The following is a 24,808-nucleotide window of genomic DNA, read 5'->3' on the forward strand; positions in this document are numbered from 1 at the left end:
GAAATCTAACGTTCATTTTTGGTATGTGAAAGGACAACAACAGAAGTCTCTGGCAGGAAATTAAACAAGCTCTGCATAGATTTACCACCCCGACTTCAAGACACACATCTCAACATAATAATTGATGAACATAATGTCTAGTGTATAATTATTCTTAAAAGAAAACAGCTGAGTGGATGTTCTCTGCTAAATGATAAGGAAAACATGCCTCTGACTCACAAGCATCATTTTGGTTTCAAATGTAGTGGAATAACAACTGTAGTATCAATGACAACACATTAGTTTGCCCTCACATATGCTCACCACACAGGAAATAACACGATGATGTGCATTAAATGTTGGTGATGATGATTGTTTTCTCATTTAGGCATAGCTGGAAACCCAGTGCTCTTCAACGAGAACGGAGACGCTCCCGGACGCTACGAGATCTACCAATACCAGATCAGAAACCAAACAGCCGAATACAAAATAATCGGACAATGGACGGATCAACTCAATCTCAACGTGAGCATTTATCTTTCTATTCCATGCCACCTCAAAGCAACTCAAAGGGCTTGACGGCATTAAGTCAACACGCTTAATGTTTGCATTAGTGTTTGCAATGAAAAATCTATCTCTGCAAAGTTGTTTTCTTCAGCTGCGTGTTTGCTCGCTAACTCCACCCGAACCATTTGATAGCTCTTAGTGCCATCTTCAAAGGTGTAAATATCCAGAGGGCGCTTTAAATGATTAACAGGGCGGACTGTGATGAAAAGAAAGCCATGAGAGCTTAAGGACAGACATATTTAATATCATCTCTCCAGACGGCATCACTGACTTCCAAAAAAAAACAATACTGTGGGCATGGGGCTATGATGAAGTAACGGAGTTATAACAGTCAATTGAATGAAGGAACCAAACAAGAAATGTTTTTGACAAAATGAAGAGGAAGCCTTGGGCAGGCAATATAAAAAAAGAGTACAAATGAATACATGAGGCCGTTTGAGAGGAGCTTTGCACCTTCAACAACGTGCTGTGGAAGAAGAAAAGCAGCGTTTGCGGTGGGCACCCACTGTGGAACGTGCCAGCTCTAAAGCCGCATTGAATTAGTGTTCTTTGAGTTCGTAATTAAATGCACATTTAGAGGCACATTTACCGGCTTTGAATGAACAACCACAATTGAAAATAATTGATAACATGACTTCAAAGAGAGCCGACCCGTTTGAAATTACGTAATATCTTTACAAGTGTGCTTGTACAAGGGGAAAATCCACAAGGGGAGTATCCTGAAACAGAATTCATATTTTATTGCTCTGATCATGGCTAAGTACAGATTTTTCTTTAAACACGAACAACTATACACAAAAGGGGAACACAATTGAAACACGGTGTAAGTTCCCTGCGGAGCAAACAATATATTACATTTTTCCTCTCGGGTCTTGCCCTCTGTATAATTTGACCTCCCACTGGAGAGTGTTGCGTCGATGAAAACGCTTTATTTGACCCCCTAGTTTGCCCTTTCCCACCCCCACCCAAATACAAATAAAAAAATAGCATGTGAGCATACACACTGGTACTTAAGGCCACGAACAAACAACCACACGGGAAGTAACCAGCGTCAAGATTGTCGTTAATCTCCAGAGGTTCAGGGTATCAATAACACATCACTATCTCTACATACCACCGTTTATAGAATAATGACAGTTTAGTACTCCACAAATCTCTTCTCTTCTATCTTTGTTGCTCTCTGCGTCTATTAGAGGTCACCTATTTGACTGTTTTTCATCAATATAGGTCTCAGATATATACAGAAGATGTCTCTGAAGTGTTTGGCTCCAAACACCAAACAGATCATTGCAGCATCCCATAATCTCCTCTGTTTCAGCCCTGTTTCCAAAGTGCTGATTCTCTGTCTGTTACTTTAGATGAAAATAAGGAGCCCCTCCCCACGCCCCTCTGAGAGATATTTGGTTAAAAAGAACACAATGGTGCTCTAGGAGGAGATTCAGGTGATAAGGTGGGAGGGGGGGTTACCTTGGTTGGTGATTGGCTAATGGTTACACAAGCCAAAAAAACGTTATGACATCATAAAGTGGCCTAAATCTGATCAGCTCATTTTCAGACATGTTTTTATATAAATGGATCAGGACAAAAAGAGAGAGAATCTTTTTTCCTGAGACTCTCAGAATCTCTTTACACAGAGGGGACACATGTTGATGTAGAAAATAAATGAAAAAGTGGATTTTGCACAATAGGTGACCTTTAACGACTATCTGTGTCCCTCTGCCACCCTCACAGGTCCGCTCCATGCAGTGGCCCGGCGGTGTCCGTCAGATCCCGTCCTCCATCTGCAGCCTGCCCTGTCAGCTGGGTGAGCGCAAAAAGGTGGTGAAGGGCATCCCGTGCTGCTGGCACTGTGAGCGCTGCGACGGCTATCAGTACCAGGCAGACACCTTCACCTGTAAGATGTGCCGCTTTGATTTGCGGCCCAACGTCAATCACACAGGCTGCGTTCCAATCCCCATCGTCAAGCTAGAGTGGAGCTCCCCATGGGCCGTCATCCCCGTGCTCATCGCGGTCCTTGGCATCATGGCCACCGTGTTTGTGGTGGTCACCTTTGTCCGCTACAATGACACTCCCATTGTGAAAGCATCAGGCCGGGAGCTCAGCTACGTGCTGCTTACGGGGATCTTCCTCTGTTACGCCACCACGTTCCTGATGATTTCCACCCCTGATGTTGGAATCTGCTCCCTCCGAAGGATCTTCTTGGGGTTGGGCATGAGCATTAGCTATGCTGCCCTGCTCACCAAAACCAATCGTATTTACCGCATCTTCGAGCAGGGGAGCATGTCCATCAGTGCGCCCAAGTTAATTTCTCCCGCCTCCCAGCTGATCATCACCTTCAGCCTGGCCTCGGTGCAGCTGCTCGGGGTGTGCATATGGTTCGGCGTGGATCCCTCCAAGGCCATTATTGACTATGAGGACCAGCGGACGTCCAACCCGACGATGGCTCGCGGTGTGCTCAAGTGTGACATCTCTGACCTGTCTCTCATCTGCCTGCTGGGCTACAGCATGCTGCTCATGGTCACCTGCACAGTCTACGCCATTAAAACCAGAGGAGTGCCGGAGACGTTCAACGAGGCCAAACCCATTGGCTTCACCATGTACACCACCTGCATCATATGGCTAGCTTTCATCCCGATCTTCTTTGGCACTTCAAGGTCCACAGAAAAGGTGAGCTTACAACTGTGTGTGTTTATTTTCCTTTTGTCAAACAGCTTTTATTTCAAACTCATGGCAATATTTCAAGGGTTTTAGAAATCTTCCGAGATACATATTTCATCGTACTTTATTTTCTACGTTGTGATTATTATACTTCTAAGTAAACAAAATGTATCTGACTATAGTTCTACTTTGCAGAATACATTTTGCATTCAGAACATATGGCTGTGTAACATATGATGCATTTTCAAAGATACAACCAGTACTACCATTTTAGCTTCTGACCACTTAAAACAGACTTTAAAAGTACTTACTGCACATTATCATTTCAAAATACTCATAAGTACTTTCACTACTGGACTAATGTGGAATATATTTTTAACTGCAGTTCACCAATGTTTATAGTTTTCCCTCAGTCTCAGCAGACTTTTAATGTTCATTTTCTACCTAACATATTCCACTCTGCCTTTATTTTATGAAAAGACCCCTTTTTGAAATGAAGCTAAAACAACAACTGAAAATAGGGACGGCATGTAGAAGCCTCATGTTTAAATAAACGTACATATATTATATATACTTACAACCTACCAAATGTGGACACAGAGTTTAATAAGTGCTTTTTCTAATAAATACATGCCTCGGGCTCACATATTTGTGATGGTTGTTTGCCACAGTGCATCAGAGACCCCTGAGTTCTTTACACAAACACACTCTAACACTTATATTCCTGTGTCAGATAAATGTGCCTTACGGCGTGAACCGTGGCGTGGATCACATCTACTGGGAGCACTGGGAGGCTACAGGTCAAGAGGGATGCAAAGGACATGGAAGCTGGGCTTAGAACTCACATTGAGTAAAATCAGTGTGGGTACAAAGCCAAAGGGGCCAAACAATGAGAGTAGAAATGCGCAGATCTGGTTAAAAGCGGTCTTTTGGCAGAGCAACAAAAGGGGCTCAATGGTTACAAGAGGGACGGTCGTGAGGGAAAAGCCTCATACTGGCACGGGCACTATCAGCGCTGCCAGCATGGGTCTGACAGATGCAACAAATTAATCCTTACCTCCTTCCCTCTGGGATTAAACAAAACAATGCATCAAAACGTTGGCCTGGAAAACTGGCTGTGATAGTTACCTTGTGGAAAAACGCTCTTGAGAAATCGAGTGTGCGCATTGTGTCGGGCTCAGCCCCCCAAAAATATTTGTTATAGTCTACAGCATTGGAGAAAATCTGCATAGGACTGCAGCCAATTGAATTACATTAATATTGCAGTATGTGACCAGCAGTACAATAGCTTACTTTCATATGCTGCATGTTGTGTTACCACTACAAAGTCCAAAGTTCTGTGAATCTGCATATTGGCTTTCTCCTGCACCATAACTCTCCTGCTGTTAACCTAAACTGAGCAACAGCAGCAACATGTTGACAACAACCAGAGTCCTGCTGAGCTCAACAGATACCGCTTGTTACTTTTACACAGATATATTCAGAAAAGTTTACAGAAATGTCACAAAAAAACAGTTTTGATCATTTTGCGCGATAAAGGAAAAGCAATTCAAGTCCGAAATGCACATTATGTTTTGATTGAACTGTTGCGCATCTTAGGGCGCATGTCAACAGCAGCAGCCGCCAGCCGTGCATATCAGCGAGTTCTTTGTTTAATCATGCCATCTCCTCTCTCTGAAGATGAAAGAGAATTATACAATCACAGAGAGGGAACAGCTTTTTTAGGAGGATGAGGTAATCCATTTGCTAGCATGGCTTTGAATAATAAAATAGAAAGGAGAGCAAAGAAAATATTTGAAGGGTGTGAAGTGAAGACATACTTTTTGTTTCTTCTTCTTCTACTTCTTTGTCTTCTTTTTCTTCTCTTCTTCTATTTCTTCTATCTCAGATTCATTTCATTTTAAACCCTAAAAACTTCCCTCACCAGCTTAAATATATCATTTTCCAAATAATAATGACTCATTCTTTAATTATTATTCCCTGCAAAAAGAAACGGTGTACACAATGTCTGGGAGATAGTTCCACTTTTATCATTTTGAAAACTTCCACCATTGCCCTCAGCGTTGCTAAGGTAAGACATGAAATGGAAGACAAAATCTTGCTTCAGGGAAATGTCCTACATTTTTTTCTTTCTTCATTTAAGAGAGAATAATCATATTTAATATATATCCCAGAGGGCTTTTGAATGTCTAGTCGTGAGAACTTAATCTAACTCACATTTTCATATCTTTTTTTCTTCTTTTTTTTTTCTTATATTGTAGAACAGAGACAGCAATCGGTATTTTCAGTCCTGTCCACTGAAGCAACACATTTTACATTACAGAGGCCCTATTCTGCTTTTTGAGTTTTCCCTTTCCTGTAGTGTGTTAAATAGGTTTTTTAGTTAATGTCATTGGTCTGAAACGCCTCGAATGGACTCCCTTGTTTACTTCTGTAACATCGTGACATCACTATGTAACACTCAAGCTTCATCACTAATGCGGCTTTCACACCAGCGCTTTTCCCTTTCTAGCTCCGAGCGGGAGCTTTTCTGGTTCAGCTCCGGTTTCCCTTTTCTGCTCCTGCTCTGTTCACACCGCCCAGAGCTGCCGCTGCTGCGTCATGACGTCACCGTTTACATGCCTGCTTCATAAAATCCAAACCGCGCGGAAATCCCTCACATCGACAACAACAACAATGGCCGATTGTATTGAAGCGCTGTTCGCTTTGGTTATCCTCTTACGAAACTAAATGGAAGGCATCGGACGACCTTACAAGGGACGACTTTACTTGGAACTTTCCAAACATCACATGCGAAATGCAAGACTTCTTTGTGGTCTTCAGCATCTACTTCAACCCGCCTCGACGTAAGAGAGACGTAAGCGACGCCGCCTCTTAGCTCCGAAGCTCTTGCCTCTAGACCGACAATTTTTTGGAGCTGGAAGTGAACCGGATTCCGGAGCTAAGAGGCGGCGCCGCTGCGGTGTGAACAGGAAACAACGGTATTTTTCAGGCTCCAGCTCCGAGCCGGAGCTGAAAACGCGTCGGTGTGAAAGGGGCACAAGAGGTTGATCAATCACAACAGAGCCGGCCAGCTAACCAATCAGAGCAGACTGGGCTCTGGTTTCAGACAGAGGGTGAAAAGAGGTGCTGCAGCACAGGCAGTACGAGAAAAATAAAGAGCTTTTGGAACATTAAAGCATGGAGACATCTCACAGTAGAGCACAAAATACAAATATGAACCTTAAAATTAGAATAATATGTGCTCTTTAAAGTGACATATTAGGCAAATAAAGAAGCATTGAGACGCTGCAACAGTATATAGACTCCTCCCCTTATTCTTATGCAGTTGTTATATTAACCAAAGTAACATTCATTTTAAACCATCAGTTACCTTGCAGATCTGGATTATTAAAACCCTATATATAATCAACTATACATCGTGATATATCATTATGAGTTATTATAAAAGCATTATATCATCAGCTCCTATACTTAGCCCAACCTTCACCAGCTGCCACATTTACGCACCAATGACTTTAATGCAGCAATAGGTTATTCACAAGTGGTTCATTCTGTATATTTATACTATTGATACTTAAAGTCTACTTTGATGCTACATTTTGTGTACTATTTACTTGAATAGGATTTGGAATGCAGGGCTGTACAGAGTTATGTAGAGTTTCTATTTTTCTTCTACGATCTGAGTAATTCTTCCACCACTGAAAACAGATGCATTGTTTCTACATTTTTGGAGACATAGACATAATGTCATCCCGAGGAAAGAGGCATCACCTGCAACCGTGAAGATTCAATAAAACTGTATTTTGTTGATTCATTTGGAGCACTTGTGAGGTTTGACTGCCTCACAAAGTAGCTGGTTCTGCTAGGCTTCATGTAGAAAACAAACAAACCCTGTGACTGATTCTCTGAGCTCTTACATAAACAATGTTCCTTATTTAAGGAATTACCATGTCAAAGAAAAACACCTCATAATCATCTTACTGTAAATGGCAGGCCGCACAAAGCCTCGCTCACAGCCCACGTTGACACGTCTTTCAGAGCAATTAAATGCTCCACTTCCTCCGGGTCCTGATTCACCTTATCGAGCGGCGTATGTGCTCATCGCCCCTTTTCAGCGCGCCCTGCCTCGGCGTTACAAGCACAGTCATTTATTTGTCATCTGGTGCCAGGATAAAAGTAACAAATGCCATGGGAGGCGCTCTTTATCATTCAAACTGGGACATCTGGTCTGATCTATGGAGCGTGATCACCAAGCGTTATGCTAGCCTCAGGAATAGACGTGACACCTGCTTACCTGGAGAAGCAGTTTAAATCACAGGCAGGAGGCGTAGGACAATAGCATGCATGGGAATGAGGCTTCAGAACAATAGGCTCGCTTCAAATTCAATCAGCCCACACAAAGAAGGTCCTGCCATCACGCCGCATGAATGGACTGATGAATTGAGTGTTGTTTATTTCTCTATGAAGTAGACATCACACTATTGACACTGTTAACTCAGCGACAAAATAAAAAGTGCTGTTAGTGCACTAGTCAGACAAAGAGTGGGAGTTCAAGGAGACCGGGTGTCAGACGGGTGAGTTCCTCCCTGCTACCTGTTACCTCCTCCTCAGCTCCCTTTCCATTCCTCTCATTATCTCTTTTCGGCTCAAAGATAAACGGCTTTATTCTCAGTAATATCCCGCAGGCCCAATAATAAATAATGAAGATTGATGCTACAGAGCAGAAAGAGCTGAAAAACATCCTGGACTTCAGAGAGCAGTATTTCATTAGGCCTCCAGCAGAGCAGCCCGCTGGGTCCTGGATGTCGACCTCTGGGTGCTCCAATAATATGCGAACAGGCCGAGAAGCTAATCAAGGCCGAACCATTGTGATCTGTACAAATGACATTCCCAAATGCAGTTATATCTTTGCGTCCCCTTAGGCTTCTGTTTGTTTATTAGCTTAATTAGAGTGCAATTAAAGTGAATTCCAATGCAGCAAGCCTCTCTGCTGAACATATTCATAGCATGCTGAGAAATAACATGGTGGCGTAATGTATAAAGGGAGTTATGCTGTTTAATTTGATCGTTGGAATCCCGAAGCAGAAGCTCTCTAGAGTCTGTGGTTGGAAATAGAATCTGTTTACATTTATTAACCCTTAAATGGATCTTATCAGCTATCGCAGACGTTCTCTCTCAGCTCATAGGCGGTGTTGTGGGATTGATTTGAACTCCTCTCATGTTATATGTGCAGATAGATCCTCATTGTTTTCCTCTGCGTCTAGTTCAGTCATTACTGCCGCTACTATACTTCTTCTCCTATTTTATTGTTTTCCCCTCAGTCGAGATCTGCTGATGGCAACGTGATGAGAGGTGTGTGAGATATACAGCAACTCGCTTTTATGAGCTCCAGTGTGTGCATGCTCTGTGCACTGCAATCAGGAGGAAACGCATGAATGGATTGAACACTGGAGTTGGTCCGACACTGAAATAAGGAGTCCATTTGTAAGGAAACACAGCGCTCATTTTTGTGTGTGTGCGATTCAGTGGCACCTTTGATGAAATACCAAACCTAGCTATACTGATTTCAAATAAGAGCCGGGTTACAATTCTTCGTGGTGATCGTACTGTGACAATTGAATCGGTAAAGCAGGGCTGGCATACCAGCCAAGATTAGCTTATATTAGATATATATATATATTGGTTTGCCGTAGATGTCAACTGATAAATAACAACATAATGCAAAAGATACCTTTGAGATCATTTAGAAACAGTGATGCCATTGACTGGAAAGTGCTAAAAACATGCAATGGGGCCCTATTATGCATATTTTCAGGGTTCAAGGTTTCCCACACATAGACTATACTTGGGCGGGCCGCCCAAGTATATTTCGCGACCCATTTAGTTTTTTTTTTTTTTTTTATAAGATTTTTTTTTTTATTTTTTATTTTTTTATTCGTCCGTGACCACGACGCCATCTGCGATCGATTAACTTGTGGACAATGATCCCTCGCTCCCTTGCACTGATCTCGCCTCCTTCTGGCCTGTTAAGTGGCCTGCCTCACACAGGGTGACTGGCTGTCCACATGATGTGGCCTGCTGACATGGCCACTGTCATACAGATCATAAATCAAAGCCCTTGATTGGTCTCTGTGTGTCATTCAAGCTCGGGATAACCTCAGCTCAGGTGAGGTAAAGGACTCTCTGAGTGTTTAGATAGTTAACTTAGTCTAAGTTCTCAGTGGGTCTCAAACGGAGTGGTCACCATTTATGTAAACACATATTTCCATTTGAGAGGGTAGTGATTGGTCTAATGGATAGTGAGGTGGGCTGAAGATCGGAAGGCTGTGAGTTCAAATCCCGCCAGGAACACCACCACTAGTGTGCCCTTGAGTAAGGCACTTAGCCCTTAGTTACTCCAGGGAGAATGTCCCTGTAATCGGTCATTATAAGTCGCTTTGGATAAAAGCTTCAGCTAAATGAAATGTAATGTGATTAGTAAAATATGCATGAATAAATAAATAAAAAGTTAACTAGGTGAAAAAAGGTAAGATACACTTTTAAAACTTGTTGAGAGAAAACTAGTCTTTGCTGCTGCCTCAAAGAGGAGCAGGGGGAGAGGATGGAGAGGGGGGAGAGGGGGGAGAGGAGGGAGACAGGAGAGGCTGATTCAGGAGCACAGACACACTCACAACTATAAATGAACCAAAACTAAATTAATAAACAAGTTTCAGTGTTTTTTTCATATTGGAAATGGTATTTTATTGGTCATGGCCTTGATTTTATGATTATTGAAATGTATACAGTTCTGTTAAATATAGGTGTTTCCATAGATCTAGTCTCTTTATTTTCCCCTCAAAATGCACCAGAATGATGCATTTAACTCCAAAATAAAAAATAAAATCTTACCGGGGGGGCATGCCCCTGGACCCCCCTAGAGGATTTGAGGTCGACCCCCACTAAAAATCACATGGATAGGTTCCTAAATACATTAATAAATACATTTATTTTTTTAAATAGTAACCCATTTCCATATGTTCATGTGTGGGCAGTAGATTTAAACTATAGGGCTATCATTATGGACCCTGCCTGTACCTGTTCGCTCTGCCATCGCGTGAAGGGTCTGCTAACAAGCGACCAACAGAAAGGTTAATGTTGTTGCACGTCACCTCAACCCCCCCCCCCCCCCCCCCGCTACCACCACCCCCCAAAGTATATTTCAGATCTGTGGGAAACACTGGCAGTTAATGGACCAGCACCAGAGGCATTCCCATACACACAGGCGTTGGAGCTGTTCTTCATGAAATCCCAGAAGGATGAAGTGCTCTGACAAACAGTGCCATCTTTGCGCAAAATGATTATACCGGAATGAAAAGTCAATAAATAATGTTGTTAAAACTTTTTTTTTTTTTTCGCGCACCCCACCCCCCCCTTGCCACCACCCGCCCAAGTATATTTCATATCTGTGGGAAACACTGGGGTTCATATTTGTATTTTGTTCCATACTGTGACATGCTTCCATGCTGTAATGCTCAAAAAGCTCTCATTCTCATACTGCCTGCGCTGCAGCACCTCTTTTCACCCTCTGTCTGAAACCAGAGCTCAGTCTGCTCTGATTGGTTAGCTGGCCGGCTCTGTTGTGATCAACATAGTGATGTTATTATTCAATAAGATCGTTTTATGTGATTATAATTTAGGTAATTTAATTTATTTGTCAATAACTCTGTTTTGACTGACTTTCTTTCAGATTTATAACTTTGATCCTAAAAAAATAACATTTTATTTCAACTAGAGTTTAGACGTCTAGTTATTTAGTTAAATGATGGAAATGGATAATTTAAGTAAAAACTAGATGACTTCAATCAGTTAGTTTTATTATAGTAAATTCAATTTTTAAGACTCAGACAAAACAATATTCAAAGACGTCACGTTTTTTATTGTCTGATGTTTTATAGACAATTTAATTGGCCAATAAAAATGTAGTATACTCAAAGATGAAGATAACTTCTTCTTCCCCATGTTTTTCTGTTCATTGTAATTGTAGCTCTTATTTATTGTACATCTCTTACTACAGTATCTTAGAGTACATACTGAGTCCCTTTTCTTCTTTGTTGAAAGTCAGAGTTTATTATTCTGTTTATGTCGAGAACAGCTTGGGTTCAACAGTCCGTCCCTGAGGCTGCAGTGAGCCGAGCCCAGAGGGGGGGGGGGCTCTGCAGCTGTCCCTCCATCATACAGCCCCCATTCTTCTCTCCAGCCAGCGGTCCCACATGGCACCACGACTGGCTGAGATGAGATGTAGCCAGTCCCCGCTGAAAGCACTGTGGAGAGTCACAAATAATACAAACAAACAAGATATTTAGGCAGGGGTCACGGATGGGAAGCTAATGTGACTCTGCTTTGATGAAAAAGGCAGGGACCTACACGAGGGGCTCTCCCAGCTGCTGATGGGACGTCAAAAGGAAGGAATAATACTTTTGAGACGGAATCACAAGTTGCTTTCTCACATGCATCTGAAATATTCAGGAAAATGTTCCCGCATGGAGGTTTAGGGGGAATCTGCACGATCAATTTCCAACCTCAAGACGTAGTAAGATTTCAGGGGGGAAAAACGGTTAACCTGTGCTGTGAATGAAAGCCGTACAATTACAAGGACAAGCACGTAATCGATTATATCTGTCCGAAAATCTCTAGTGATGCTTGAAAGTTTATTCCACTAATTTAATGGACACTGTATGGGAAAGAGGCCATATCAAATATTTACAGTGGAGCGCCTTTGAATAAAAGCATCTTTTAGTTGCATTTTACGTCATGGTTGATTCTGATCTATCAGCACATGTTATCATCATGTTTCTGAATATTTCAGTCAGCGTTACACATGAGAACCTGTTTTCATGGTAGCCTAAGAACAATAGAAAACTTTCAGCATTTTTTAAATGTACAAAATATGTCTGTCTCCTAAACAGAAGAAGCATGTTTCTACAAGAATTATTGTTTTGCAAACTCCACAAAAACAGCTTCTGCTTTAGACAGAAAAGGTTACGTGTCAAAAACAAGAAGGGTGATAGTTTATCTTGTTTCCCATGGCAACAGATGCAGAGCGGATGCTGGAGCGTCAGGCTTGAATGTGTTTTTTACTGATCAAATTTTATTTTGGAGTGGCAGGATTATTATACTTTTTCAACACGGCAAGCAACAAAGACGAACCATATTAAAACATGTTGCCATATGCTGGATGAATAGTGTCATGTTTACTGTAACAACAACAGTCCTATCTTCGTTCTAAGGCCAACTCTGTAATCTTATTCGACAATAAAAAATGGCATGTTTTAATACAGGATTTTTTATTTCCAGAGTGCTGATGCTGACTGCTGCCAGCTTCTGCTCACATTAGAGTCAATATTCTGTAACGTGGTGCAGCTCTTTAATTTAGCTTTCACGTGGATTAAGGCGAGACACCCCAGGTGAATAGGGTAATTTTTTTAACTTAAAGGTATCAGCTAGAAATTTCTCCAGTTAATTACTTACAATAAGGCAATTGTCTTTTGTATTACAAGTTTTCTGAAATAGCATGTTTAAATATGCAAATTATCCATTATCTCATTAAATATGCACATATTTTAACACATTTCAGGAATCGAAATCTGAACTTTGGATATAGCCAGATTCAAAATTCTTGTTTCATTTTGTAGTCATATTAGTATCTAAGGCTTTTACAGAAGGGATATTGGATATCTCTTTTTATCATTCCATAAATCAGAAAATACTGTCAACAGCCCTAAAATATCCATTTTCGCCATGTTTTTAGGTATACAATGTTGTATAATTCAGGCTATGAATTATATATGAACAAACCCTTCTGTAAAAGCCTTCATAATATTGATAGGAATATAAGTGGAAGGTTTGGTGTCTCTACGTGCTACTGAAGTTGAAATTTCGAACTCAGAGTAGGAGAAAAAACTCATTTTGAGAAAACGACCGTTAAAGATTGCAGTGAGGCGCTAGCTAAACCCTCCTGTTCTTTGGATGATAGCTTGCGCATCGACGCACTCCGTGAAGGTATTTCATGTTCAGGGTCATATTTTTTTATATAACCTTGCTTCGTGCAAGTGACAATTGTTGTCGTCTTCTCTGTGAACGTTTTTTTCGCCGTTCTTTTGGCATTTTGAGATTTCAATTTCTTGCTGAAAGCTAACCAGGAAGTGTTTTAGCACACCACGTGACGCATCTGAACGAATCACGTTGTCAGAAATTGACACCAGCCAATGAGATTTCGTTTATTGGTTTAAGACCCCTTTGTGCTTTCACGATTGGTTGCTGATACAAAGGAAATTACCATATTTGGATCCGATGAGATTGTGCAGGAGAGACGGAGCTTTCCAGCGATACCTCTGTTGACATGGTGCACACAGCGGTCGCGGTACTTTATGTTACGTTAGAATGCTAACTTTTGGTGAATTTAGGAGAAATCTACAGACGCAAATAGAAAAACTATAGTAAAATAAACACTTAAATGTGTATTTTGTACGTTTTCCTTCCAAAAGCCTGAAATAAAACATGTTATGGAATCAAAATAGCACAAAATCTCAAAATTGACCAGTACCTGAAAAACGATGTTTTTGCCTGCCGTGTCTCGCCTTAAGCAGGCACACAACAACTTGTTGACAGTATGTGGTCGTTAACAGTGATGTCCTATTTTTCAAACAAAAATACCATATAATCTATTTAATATAATGCTTTCATGTATATTTTATAAAAGTATTCTAATAAAATATTTGGCTTCTTAGCGGCATTTCAATCACTGCTCAAATTATTCCAGATGTGGCATAGAAAATATTAACATGTTTTTTCCTTGTGTGGGAGAGATAAGCAACATCCCGTTGTAAATGCTGTGGAGGACAGTTATATCGTATTTCAGCCAAAAACACAAAATTATAATAATAACATTTGTAAGGTTATTTTATGATAGGCTGTTTACCAGTATGACCTTATATCAACTAGAAACTGATTTTGGTCATAAGTATGCTCGCATCACGATCTGTATGTGCCCTGTTGCGTTTGTTATATTCGCAAAAAGTTGGCAACGTTGACAAAACAGGAAAACCTCATCATAAAATACTTTGTTTCGACTCAATTAGTGTTCATATTTGACTTTATTAAAAAGGCTACTGGTTTGATGAAACTTGTGTAGTTCCTTCAAATTGGAGATTATGTATCTGTCAGTAATCCTCAAAGGTTTACGTAGACGTTGTTATTACACATTTGCTCTAGGGTCTAAATCAGGGGTGTCCAAACTACGGTCCGGGGGCCAACTGCATCCTGTTGTCCATTTTGAGTTGGCCCACAGTAAATTTAAAAAGTATAATGGATTTTTTTTTTAAAGCACATCCAAGTATCAAGCATCCAAGTATCAAGCATCCAAGTATCAAGCATCCAAGTATCAAGCATCCAAGTATCAAGCATCCAAGTATCAAGCATCCAAGTATCAAGCATCCAAGTATCAAGCATAATTGACCTACATTTGATTGATTTTGCTGACTTACTGTATAACTTAACTTATGAGGCAATATACCTGACCTCTATTGAGTGGCCAATCCCTTCATATGTATTTCATAGAAAAATATCTCATACACTGCCATTATCAAATATGTGTGCAGGTTGACGTGATGGCCATATTAAAACTAGTACGGCAGAAAATTAAACAAATAAGGTGGCGTAGGCTGGTTCGGCTTACGCGCCATAAAGCAGATGAGATGCTGATTTAAAGCAAGTTTTATAACACCGCTTGCAGTAAATAGTATGGAGCGTACAGTATATTGGACGCAGTATAAATACTTAAACAACAGCTTGGCCAACCTACGCGTCATTGGATGCTCTAATCAGAATGACACACAGCAGATGTCACTCTACACATATAGAAACATCTGAAAAATCAAATAAAAGAGCTAAACTGTTTGTGTTGTTTTGCAGATGTACATCCAAACCACCACGCTGACCATCTCCGTGAGTCTGAGCGCCTCCGTGTCTCTCGGGCTGCTCTACATGCCCAAGGTCTACGTGGTTCTCTTCCACCCCGAGCAGAATGTGCCCAAGCGCACACGCAGCCTGAAGGCGGTGGTTACTGCCGCCACCATGTCCAACAAGTTCAACCCCAAGGCTGGACTCAGACCCAACGGAGAGGCCAAGACCGAGCTGTGCGAAAGCCTGGAAACACAAAGTAAGAGCATGCATGCTAATGAGGATTAAAAGCACCCAGTTGTATTTATTTTCTGGCATATTCTGTCCTTTAGTTTCTGTAAAGCAAACACATTGGTGCGGAGATATGAAGCACAGTGAAAAATAATCACTGATTAGTAGATGTGTGGTATGTTAACTAACACTTCATAGAATCCAGTAATTGTCCCATTGTTGTTTGTGGGGTAGAGGGTGGGGGGTTGATATTGTTTGCAAGTCAGATGAAGCATTATAGGATACTTAGTTATGAGTGTGGGGGGTGAAGTCTGTTGTCAACAAAGAAATACATAATGCTAAATAATTCAAGTACACTCCAGTGAAACCTTAACATATGGCAAGTGTAACATTATTTTTATTATGTCATTTTATGTTCAATATTTGACTGAATTTAGAGGCTACAGGTGAAATCTGACCATTATCACATGTTAATAAACAGAAAAAGTATGTGCTTTGATATTGCAGCATTACTACAAAATATAAATGATTATTTCTGAAATAAAAGGCTATCAAAATGTGTGAACCAGTCAGATAAATGACTTCAGTCTTAATGTGGTTGAGGGCACCAATGACCTAATCTATATGTGTTCATCAATGACTTCAGCTACTTATTAAACTGTGGTTATAGTCATTTATGAGATTCAGTATATGGAACTTTGTATGTGTAAATATAATATCTTTGTGTTTTGGACAAAACACTTAATTTCAAGACCTCACCTTGGGTTCTAGAACAATGTGAACTGTATAAATAACAATAAATCAAAATAATAATAATCCAGAGAACAACTATTAAAATCATTGTTTGCAGTCAGAGTTAAAACTAATTGTTTGAACTCATTTTTCTTATCTGAAACAGCTGAGCGCCTCTGACGTGCCCCCAACGAATCTGACTATCAATACAAGTATGCGACTGTATCAGTTACACACACGTAAAGTAAATGATGACTTGAGTAATTGAGTCTGCAGAAATGACTCGTGTGACGTCCAAAACGCTCTTCATCAGCTCGCCGTTTGAGAACGGTTCAACGGGTCATGTCAGATATGATTTTGCTGCGTCTGGCCTGTTATAACAAGGAAATGGAGCCTATTGTCACACATTTAAAAGCTGTGTTTACTCCTTACTTTCCCACGCTGCTGAGAAATGTTTCCCTTCACAGTAGAATAAAAGAGCTAACCGTATTTTCCCCGTTAACACAGAAAACAGAAATCCATATAAACTGTGTGACAATGCAACAATGGGGGTGGGGCCAATCGGAATAGCCACATGTAAACACACGGTGCAACATTAATTCCTTCCACTGCTTTAAGTTTCCGTGGAGGGTTAATAGGGCCTTTTGTTACAATAAGTGGTGAGAAGGCAAAGGCGCAGTATTGATAGCCAGCAGCAATTTATTCTGATGGGGTTACCGTTTACAGGGCTTTACAGTGCATGGCTATTTGAATAAGCACCATTTGTCATTGTCATCGCCACTGTGGATATATGGCTTGATGAAATTGAAAAATTCCTGTCTTGACCGGCGCCCACAACTGCCGAGATCTGGTGGGCGATATGTCAGGATTTATCTGCTCCACCCCAGCGAATCAGCTAACACGGTCTGCGGAGACAAGCGGGAAGTTGAAGCCTGATGGCTGATGGAAAATAAGGTGTGGGGGGGCAGGAGGCTTTACTGAAATCCCCATCTGCTGTAGGTAGAACAGGCATTTAGGGAGGGCAACAATAAAGCCAGAGTTGAGGATTTATTAGAGAATTTAATTGGCTTTTGCTACACTGCAGCATTAGGCCTAAACACATGTTTGCACTATTTGGCATTTCCTCTTGTTACATCAGGAAAAAAAAGGCAGATCAAAACGCCCACTCCACCTTTAGAAGTCTTTCTTATCTCATAGGTTACTATAGTTCAACGTGACCTCATTCTAATCTCATTTTTCTCTTTCAGATTACTCAACAAAGCAAACATACATCAGCTACAGCAATCATGCAATCTAAGGGACAAAGGTTCTCATCATAATTCAGGATTTACAATAAAAACACGCAGTGGAGTTTCACACAGCCGGCATAAAAAATTGATGTGTCATTGTACGGGTGGAGATCACAGGAGCGTTGCCCAAAGACGTGAAGTGAGGAGAGACCACAGGGACCGACAGACAGGGGAACAGATAACAGTACAAATGCAAGGTCCCATCTTCTGTCTGCCTCAAGAGAATACACACACACAAAAAAAAAGAAAATACTTGCATGGCAGAGGCCGGGAGACTGATGGACGGAGCTTTACTTTTGAGTGTTTACATTTCAGCTGTGTCCTCTTTCCTAGACTTCTCCGTTATCTTGAGCCGTGCTGACGGAAACTGAACTAAAATCAAGAATATGTTCAGGTGTTCTCTGTGTCGTCTGCCAGTTTTGAAAAGCCGTAATCTCTCTGAAAACCCTCAAGGCATCACAAGGGATTAATCAACACCAAAAAGGCATGAAAACATGGACAAGGGGGGAGGGTTGTGTTTGTTTTTATTTCTATATGTCATCTGGTCTCATGAGTAAAACTACTGGAAAGGGCGATCATCTCAACAAAGCAACAAATCTGAACCGAACTCCATGTTTTTTTATTTTTCAGGATTCATAAAGAAGGACTCTAAGACGGTCTCTGCCAATTTTGCGCATGCCAGTTTCAAAATCCTGTGTTGTGTTGTTAAAATAAAAAAATAAGAAAAATAAAAAATAATATATTTGGAATGCGTTTTAAACTCTGTTGCAGCGTTGTTAACAATTGTTTGGGCGTGAGCCCGTTGTACGTTGAAACTGTTCTCAAATGGTGAAGGTCTAGTGAGTGATTATTTATCTGTGCTTAAATGAGACCATGATTTGTATTACCAGCTAGCCCAAGGGTGCCACTGCCCTCCACATACCTGTATGTGCTTTCAAACAGCAGCCTGTGGTTAAAGTCAGGAGGTGTAACTGTCAGCTGTGGTCCAGGATGACCCCCCCCCCCCCCCCCCCCCCCATCACTGCCACCAGCTTTTCTCTTGGTCACACGTAGTGTAAGGGTAAAGCTTAGCTGTACATCCATTAGCAGGGGAATTAAGATGAAGTATGCCCTTGAGAGGATTGTGCAATATGACCTGAAGGTGATATCCATAATGGACCAGCTATTGTAAAAATGCATTACTCTACATGTCCTCCTCAGGCACTCTCATGATAAGGAGGAGGTGTAAGGCAGAAAATCTGATAGCAAAAGTATACAATATGTCTATTAATCACTCTCAGCTCGCTGAACAGATTAATTGTTGGCTTTGTACGGTATAAAAGCCCTCTAATGTCTTGGGGAAAAACATTGTGGGTCATTTGTGTTGTAATTCAATGCTGCTCTTCATGCCTCCCTCTGTATTACTTTCAACACCATTTGTGTTGCAGAATAAAATGTGAGTGCTGACCAAATTAAATGGCAAGTTAATGTATGTTATTAAATAGATTGATGATGTCTGCTTTATGTCCTGACATATCCTAAAATTGGGGGAAATGTACAAAAAGATACAGTGCCGGGCTATCTGAATATGTATTTGTAAAACCTCATGAAAACTAATGAAGTGTGTGAAGCATGTTTATTTTTTTTTATACAAAATTTTATTTCTATTAAAAATGTTTTCAAACTTCAACTTCGGGTTTGTGTGATTCTGGTGAAAGAAGATTTCCTTTATGAGATAGTTCCTTCTTTAATAAGCTTAAAAAATAAAGGGCGAGATGCTTTCATTTTCTCATGCAATGCATACAGAATGGCACATTTGCATTATCTTCAAATAAATGATTGGCAGCTCTTCTTTGTGAATACGGGTATTTCATCCCTCTCGTAAACTAATAATGTGATGTAACAAAAACAGTCTGTCCGCCCTGAAGAAAGAAGAGAATGGCTGCCATCCTCTGAATAATATGTTACCACCAGTGCTCTGATAATAGCTCTGGCAGAACGTAGAGTTGTTGGAGGGAAACATGAAATTATTTCAAATGAAAGGTTTGCTGCTACTTGAAACCTCTGCATGCAGTGATCTCTCAGCATCTATCATCTTCTCCTCGCCTCTCTCATACTGTTAGCTCACTTTGCAAAAGGCTCTGAAATAACAGTTGTTGCTTTGCAAGTGTGCTAAATGCCCAAATACTAGTTACTGAAATATTCACGACAGAGTATATCATCCTCTCACAGCAGAGACAGAATGAGGTGTTTGCATGACACACACTCCTGTTGATGATTTTTCCCCTTTTGTTAGCAAAAAACGAGGAATATGTCATGCGACTATGAAGCACTAACCAAGAACACTGGTATGACAAAGGGCCCTTTAAAGCTTTTGGGGGGTTTTCCCCTACCTGGAGTGAGTTGTATACTGTAGGTTGTTGTGCATGTAAAAAGCTAAATCTGACACTGTTACGCTTGACACATTTGAGTGTTTTAAGTGTTCATTACTGTGCATTGTCTCTGCTGTCTCCATTGGAGTCCTTTGTTTGCCTTTGTAACATGGTGACATCACTATGTAACACTTGCGCTTCTATTGGCTAGTGTTTCAACACATTGTACGTGATAGGCTAAGGGGCGGGACAACTCATGTGGTTGACCAATCACAACAGAGCCGGCCAGCTAACCAATCAGAGCAGACTGAGCTCTGGTTTCAGACAGAGGGTGAAAAGAGGTGCTGCAGCACAGGCGGTATGAGAAAAATAAAGAGCTTTTTGAACATTAAAGCTTGGAAACATGTTACAGTAGAGACACTAAATATAAATATGAACTGAAAATGAGCATAACCGGGCCCCTTTTAAAATGATGTCTATTATGTTGCATTACCACATCAGCAAGTATCAGTATCACATTTCAATTTTCCATGCTGCAAACGTTTCAACGATCAGTATGAATCCCTCAATATTAATCCAGCATGCATCACTTTCCAATGCACAACCAAACACACACTTGTGAAACATTGAATACAAAAATAGAAACGGAACAGTTTTTCTGCTGGCTGCCAAATAAAAATCTATATACAGCATGAGAGACACTGCAGACCCTGATGTGAGTACTTATTAAATAAATCAGTGGGCCGAGGCCAATGCAAGCTGCACATAACCTCTATTTTGTTTCTCGAGACCCTCACACTGAAATAATCAGTCTCACATGATGTTACAGATACGGTGACCAGGATTCAACATTTGTGTTGTACTACATGTACTAGAGAAAGAAAAGCATATACTCTCTCTATATTAAACAGAAGACATTCCTCCCTGTTAATGTTCTCCATCTAACAGCTCATTCTAAAGTAAATAGTAACACCGTTAATCCTATAGGATTGTACAATTTAAATATTGGTCATTTGAATGGGACAACGCTAACATAATGATAGTTCACATGACACAGTTTCTAAAGCTCTCTCGTGAGGTTAATATAAACTCATCCTGCAGCTTCTTCACTCTGTAACTGTGCAGACTTTTACTATGAAGCATGCGGCTGGTAGGAATGGAGTTCTCATTCATAGTTAAAAACACCAAAAGCATGACAGCTGATGATTTTAGCTTTAGACTCATTATCATGAAATTAGTATATAAAATCATGAAAGTATATTTTTTGTATTTGATTTTGCAGTAAAATGCCTTTAAATATAGTGGAGTGCTTTGGCTGACAGGTGCATACACGTATAACCACCAACAACAACAAAAAGTGCTGCAGTTTAAAAAAAACATTTCTCCTCTTGTGTGTTTTGGGCTGTTTTGTTGCGTGTTTGCATCCCTTAGGAAAGTGCCAACATATGCATGCAATGTACGTAAGTAAATATAGATGTAAACTATCTTGCAAATCATTCAAAGAGAAACGTTTTGAATGGATGAATGGATAGATAGATAGCTAGATAGATAGATAGATAGATAGATAGATAGATAGATAGATAGATAGATAGATAGATAGATAGATAGATAGATAGATAGATAGATAGATAGATAGATAGATAGATAGATAGATAGATAGATAGATAGATAGATAGCTAGATAGATAGATAGATAGATACTACAGAATTAGGAGGAAAAATAAGAAACTTTTCTTTGATTACTTTTTGAAATAATACCAATACCAGCAGAGACTTTAGTTTCCATAGCTAAGGACTTCCCTCCTAACTGTTAGAAGACAGGAGACTTGTGTTATTTCTACAACAGCTGGCCTCTCCATGCTTCAATGCACGTGAGTCTGAAAGCAGTCTATTTTCAATAAAGTTGACGAATATTAGGGGCAACTTGAGATTGTGTTTGGCAGCGTAATGGCAAAATACATTCAGAAACACATTTCTGTTGGCAGCAATAATGACACAACTAAAGAGTTCAATGCAACTGCTGATGGGAAGATACTGATGCTCAGATAGATGTTGATGGGTCATCAACAGATTTAAAAACGGATATGATCTTGTGACACTATAAATGTGGGGACTCAACCATGTCGTTCATAAAAAAGGGAAAATCCCTCCTCAGCACGTAGACCCCTGCTCATCCTGATCACAGTGACAATGACGGCTCCTTCAGATTAGTGGAGTAAATTAATTAAATACAGCTCCCACATCAGTGGAAATATTAACATAAGCATACATACCCACAAAACCAATCACACAAGGACTAGAGCACGGTGCAATTATTAATCCTTTCATATGTTCTCGAAATGGTCCTGTCCCACTTTCCTAAGGCAATTGAACCATGTCAAAGTTCATAAAAAGTATAAACGAAAACCCTTTTTTCTTGCAAAATATGTCTCAGAAAGTCATTACAATGGTTAACGTAATCAAATAACAATTAACAATTTAATTAATCACATAAACTGTGGCTGATTGCAATGGACGGGGACACTGAGTCTTCAGCAGTTCCTGAAACAATCCTCCTTTTTGCAAGTATGAAAAGCTGAGCAAATAAAAAGTGCTTCCCGTCCTCCCCTGTGTGCACCTGAGGATAACACAATACAGCTGCCCTCAGGTGACAGAATAAGCACAGGAGCACATTTGTCTAGAATCGAGCTCCAATATACATAGCAGGATTAGGAAAGGCAACGCAGTGCTGTTTGTCTCAGGGGTCTTTTGACTGAGCTGTGCAGCATTGCTATTGGATACCATCATAAACACTGAGGAAAGATCTAGAGGAGTGATCTTCCAGCAGAGGAGAGCGAGCCAGGCGCAAAAAAGGCTCAACTATCACCGTGGACTGCGATAGAAGAGCGAGCTTATGCAATACAAGAGACTCTGAGTGTATGTATGAAGCAAAATATTGGGATATTTGTTAGATGAAGTATCTGAAAACAGAGCGGCAGTGCTCTCATGCTCCGTGTTTGTGCTTAAGGAATCATAGCCCAATGTTTTCACTCACGTTTTGTCTTTGATAGTACTGAGTGATCACAGTCTGTAGCCTATACACAGTGCATACACTATGTTGCTAGGAAACAGTAGCTCATGAATATCCTGCAGTTAATGCAGAATCAAAGGAGTAATGCTCTGATAGTTCAGCGCCTGAATGAAAGAGAAATGTCATAAATAATGCATGCTATAGAGTGATATAAAGATGACATTAAATATGTCATTTTGTAGTATGTTTTAAAATAAGTCGTAGTATATCGAGTCATTAAAAAGCATAGTATTATGTAGTTTATTATTGTATGCATTCAAATATTATAGTATGCTATAGAATGACAGTAGGCTACAACTTTAAAAAATGTCAACAAATCATTTTGTTATAGTATTGTGTTCCATAAAAAATCCTAAAAACTATGATGAAGAAAAACTATGATATAGTCAGGGGCGCCGTAAGGGGGGGAAAAGTTAGGACGATTCTAAGGGCCCGTGACTGACAGGGGCCCAAACAATTTTAGAACATTAAGAAAAAAATGTTTAAGTAACCAATGTGATATCTTTCCATGGGTCCCAAAATCCCTGGCGGCTACCCTGGATATAGTACAGGGGTCTCCAACACGTTGATCGCGAGCTACCGGTAGCTCGCAAGCCCTCAATAAGTACCACAAGCCATAGGTCGCTGTCGGTAGAGGGGTCATCTGTCAAAGCGGTCAAGACAGGTGGAGATGGAGGCCGGGACATGTTGAAGGCTGTGGTTCGTCCTGAAACCGACGCTTCTCCACCCCGGCCTCCATCTCCACCTGTCTTGACCGCTTTGACAGATGACCCCTCTACCGACAGCGACCTCTGTGCCGCTGCTTGGCACCGGGCCAGCGTACCAATTGTGCGCACCGGCTATTTAAGCTGAGGTGCCAAACTGGGTCCCTCCCATTTCCGCTTCTCCTGTGGTGGCTGCAGCCTGGCGTAGTAACGCAAATTGTTTGGCGTGGCAGCATTCATGTCCTACTCTCTACCGGACAGGTAAAGCACTGTGCAGTCTGTCATTTATTCATGGTCACAAGCTACACACTGCTGACACTTTCCCATCTTAGCGCAGCTGACGTCCAGGGCGTTAGAGGAGGCATTTGCTCTGCCAGAGGCTCTGTGATAACAGCGTTGCACACTGTTGGTGAGTGCCGTTGTCTGCTCTCTTTAAATCTGCTGCGTAGTTCCCCTGCCTTATCGATTATTTATGTCACAGCGGGATTTGCAGGTCTCATTCCCACCCTTGTCGGCTCTGTGGCTGCGGCTGGCTGCAAAGGGTGGGGTGTTCTAACTATTCTCCCTCCCCACCTTTGGCCAACATTCCCGTCCCGTGCTGCTGTTTTGGCTCTCTGTGAGTTTTGGGCTCTCTGAGCTTCACTCCTCGCTGTGGAAAGGCCCAGACTGCTTGCTCTGGCCTGTTGCTGGAGCCGTTCTTGGCGTAAGGAAATTGTCCTAATACGACTATAAGGACATTTATTATTTCATTTGTTTAGTCCTTGCAGTCCTTTACATTTGCTTTAATTTGGTTTAATTTGTTTATTAATTTGTTGTTTACATTCATTCAGATTTGGTGTATTTTGTTTATCCTTTTGTCAGAACTATAACATTTTATCCTGTGCCGGACAGCTGCTGTGGGCCTGAGGCTGCAGACTCCCTGGTGGTGGCAGTGGTTTTCTTCACTTATCCGTTTTGAGTGGTGTGCAGTGTCAAGGTGATTTATTTTGGACCCCTTACTCCCCTTTTTGTTAACTGCCGCTGTGGTAAGCCAAGCTCTGTCCGTTTCCCCAAAGTGGGTATTTTATTCAAATGTATTGTGTGTGGTGTTTTTAGATATTTTGTATGTTATAAATAAAACTGGATTCTGACCCTTAAAACTGTCTCTGCCCATGGTGTAAAACGAACCTGATTGTCCTTATCAGCATTAGACCTAGTTTTATAATTTCCTGGGGGCGAAACTCCCGGTCCGCAACCGACTTCTAACACCTACCCTCACCACACCGCCACATATGCATAAACGAAACCT

The 24,808-nt window shown here is 40.9% G+C and overlaps 1 protein-coding gene across 2 annotated transcripts in view; it reads left to right on the forward strand.

Moving 5' to 3' along the window:
- LOC117539523 (metabotropic glutamate receptor 4-like) overlaps nt 1-19,065 on the forward strand; it is a 221,139-nt gene extending 202,074 nt beyond the window's left edge. For both annotated transcript variants that reach the window (XM_034205718.1, XM_034205719.1), the window contains exons 8-11: nt 368-504; nt 2,278-3,213; nt 15,157-15,403; nt 17,355-19,065. In XM_034205718.1, coding sequence (XP_034061609.1) covers nt 368-504; nt 2,278-3,213; nt 15,157-15,403; nt 17,355-17,404 — 1,370 coding nt within the window. In that variant the 3' untranslated portion in view covers nt 17,405-19,065. The remainder of the gene's footprint in view (nt 1-367; nt 505-2,277; nt 3,214-15,156; nt 15,404-17,354) is intronic.
- The last annotated feature ends 5,743 nt before the right edge of the window (nt 19,066-24,808 follow it).

The sequence above is a fragment of the Gymnodraco acuticeps genome, unplaced genomic scaffold (assembly GCF_902827175.1).
Source record: "Gymnodraco acuticeps unplaced genomic scaffold, fGymAcu1.1, whole genome shotgun sequence".
NCBI lineage: Eukaryota > Metazoa > Chordata > Actinopteri > Perciformes > Bathydraconidae > Gymnodraco > Gymnodraco acuticeps.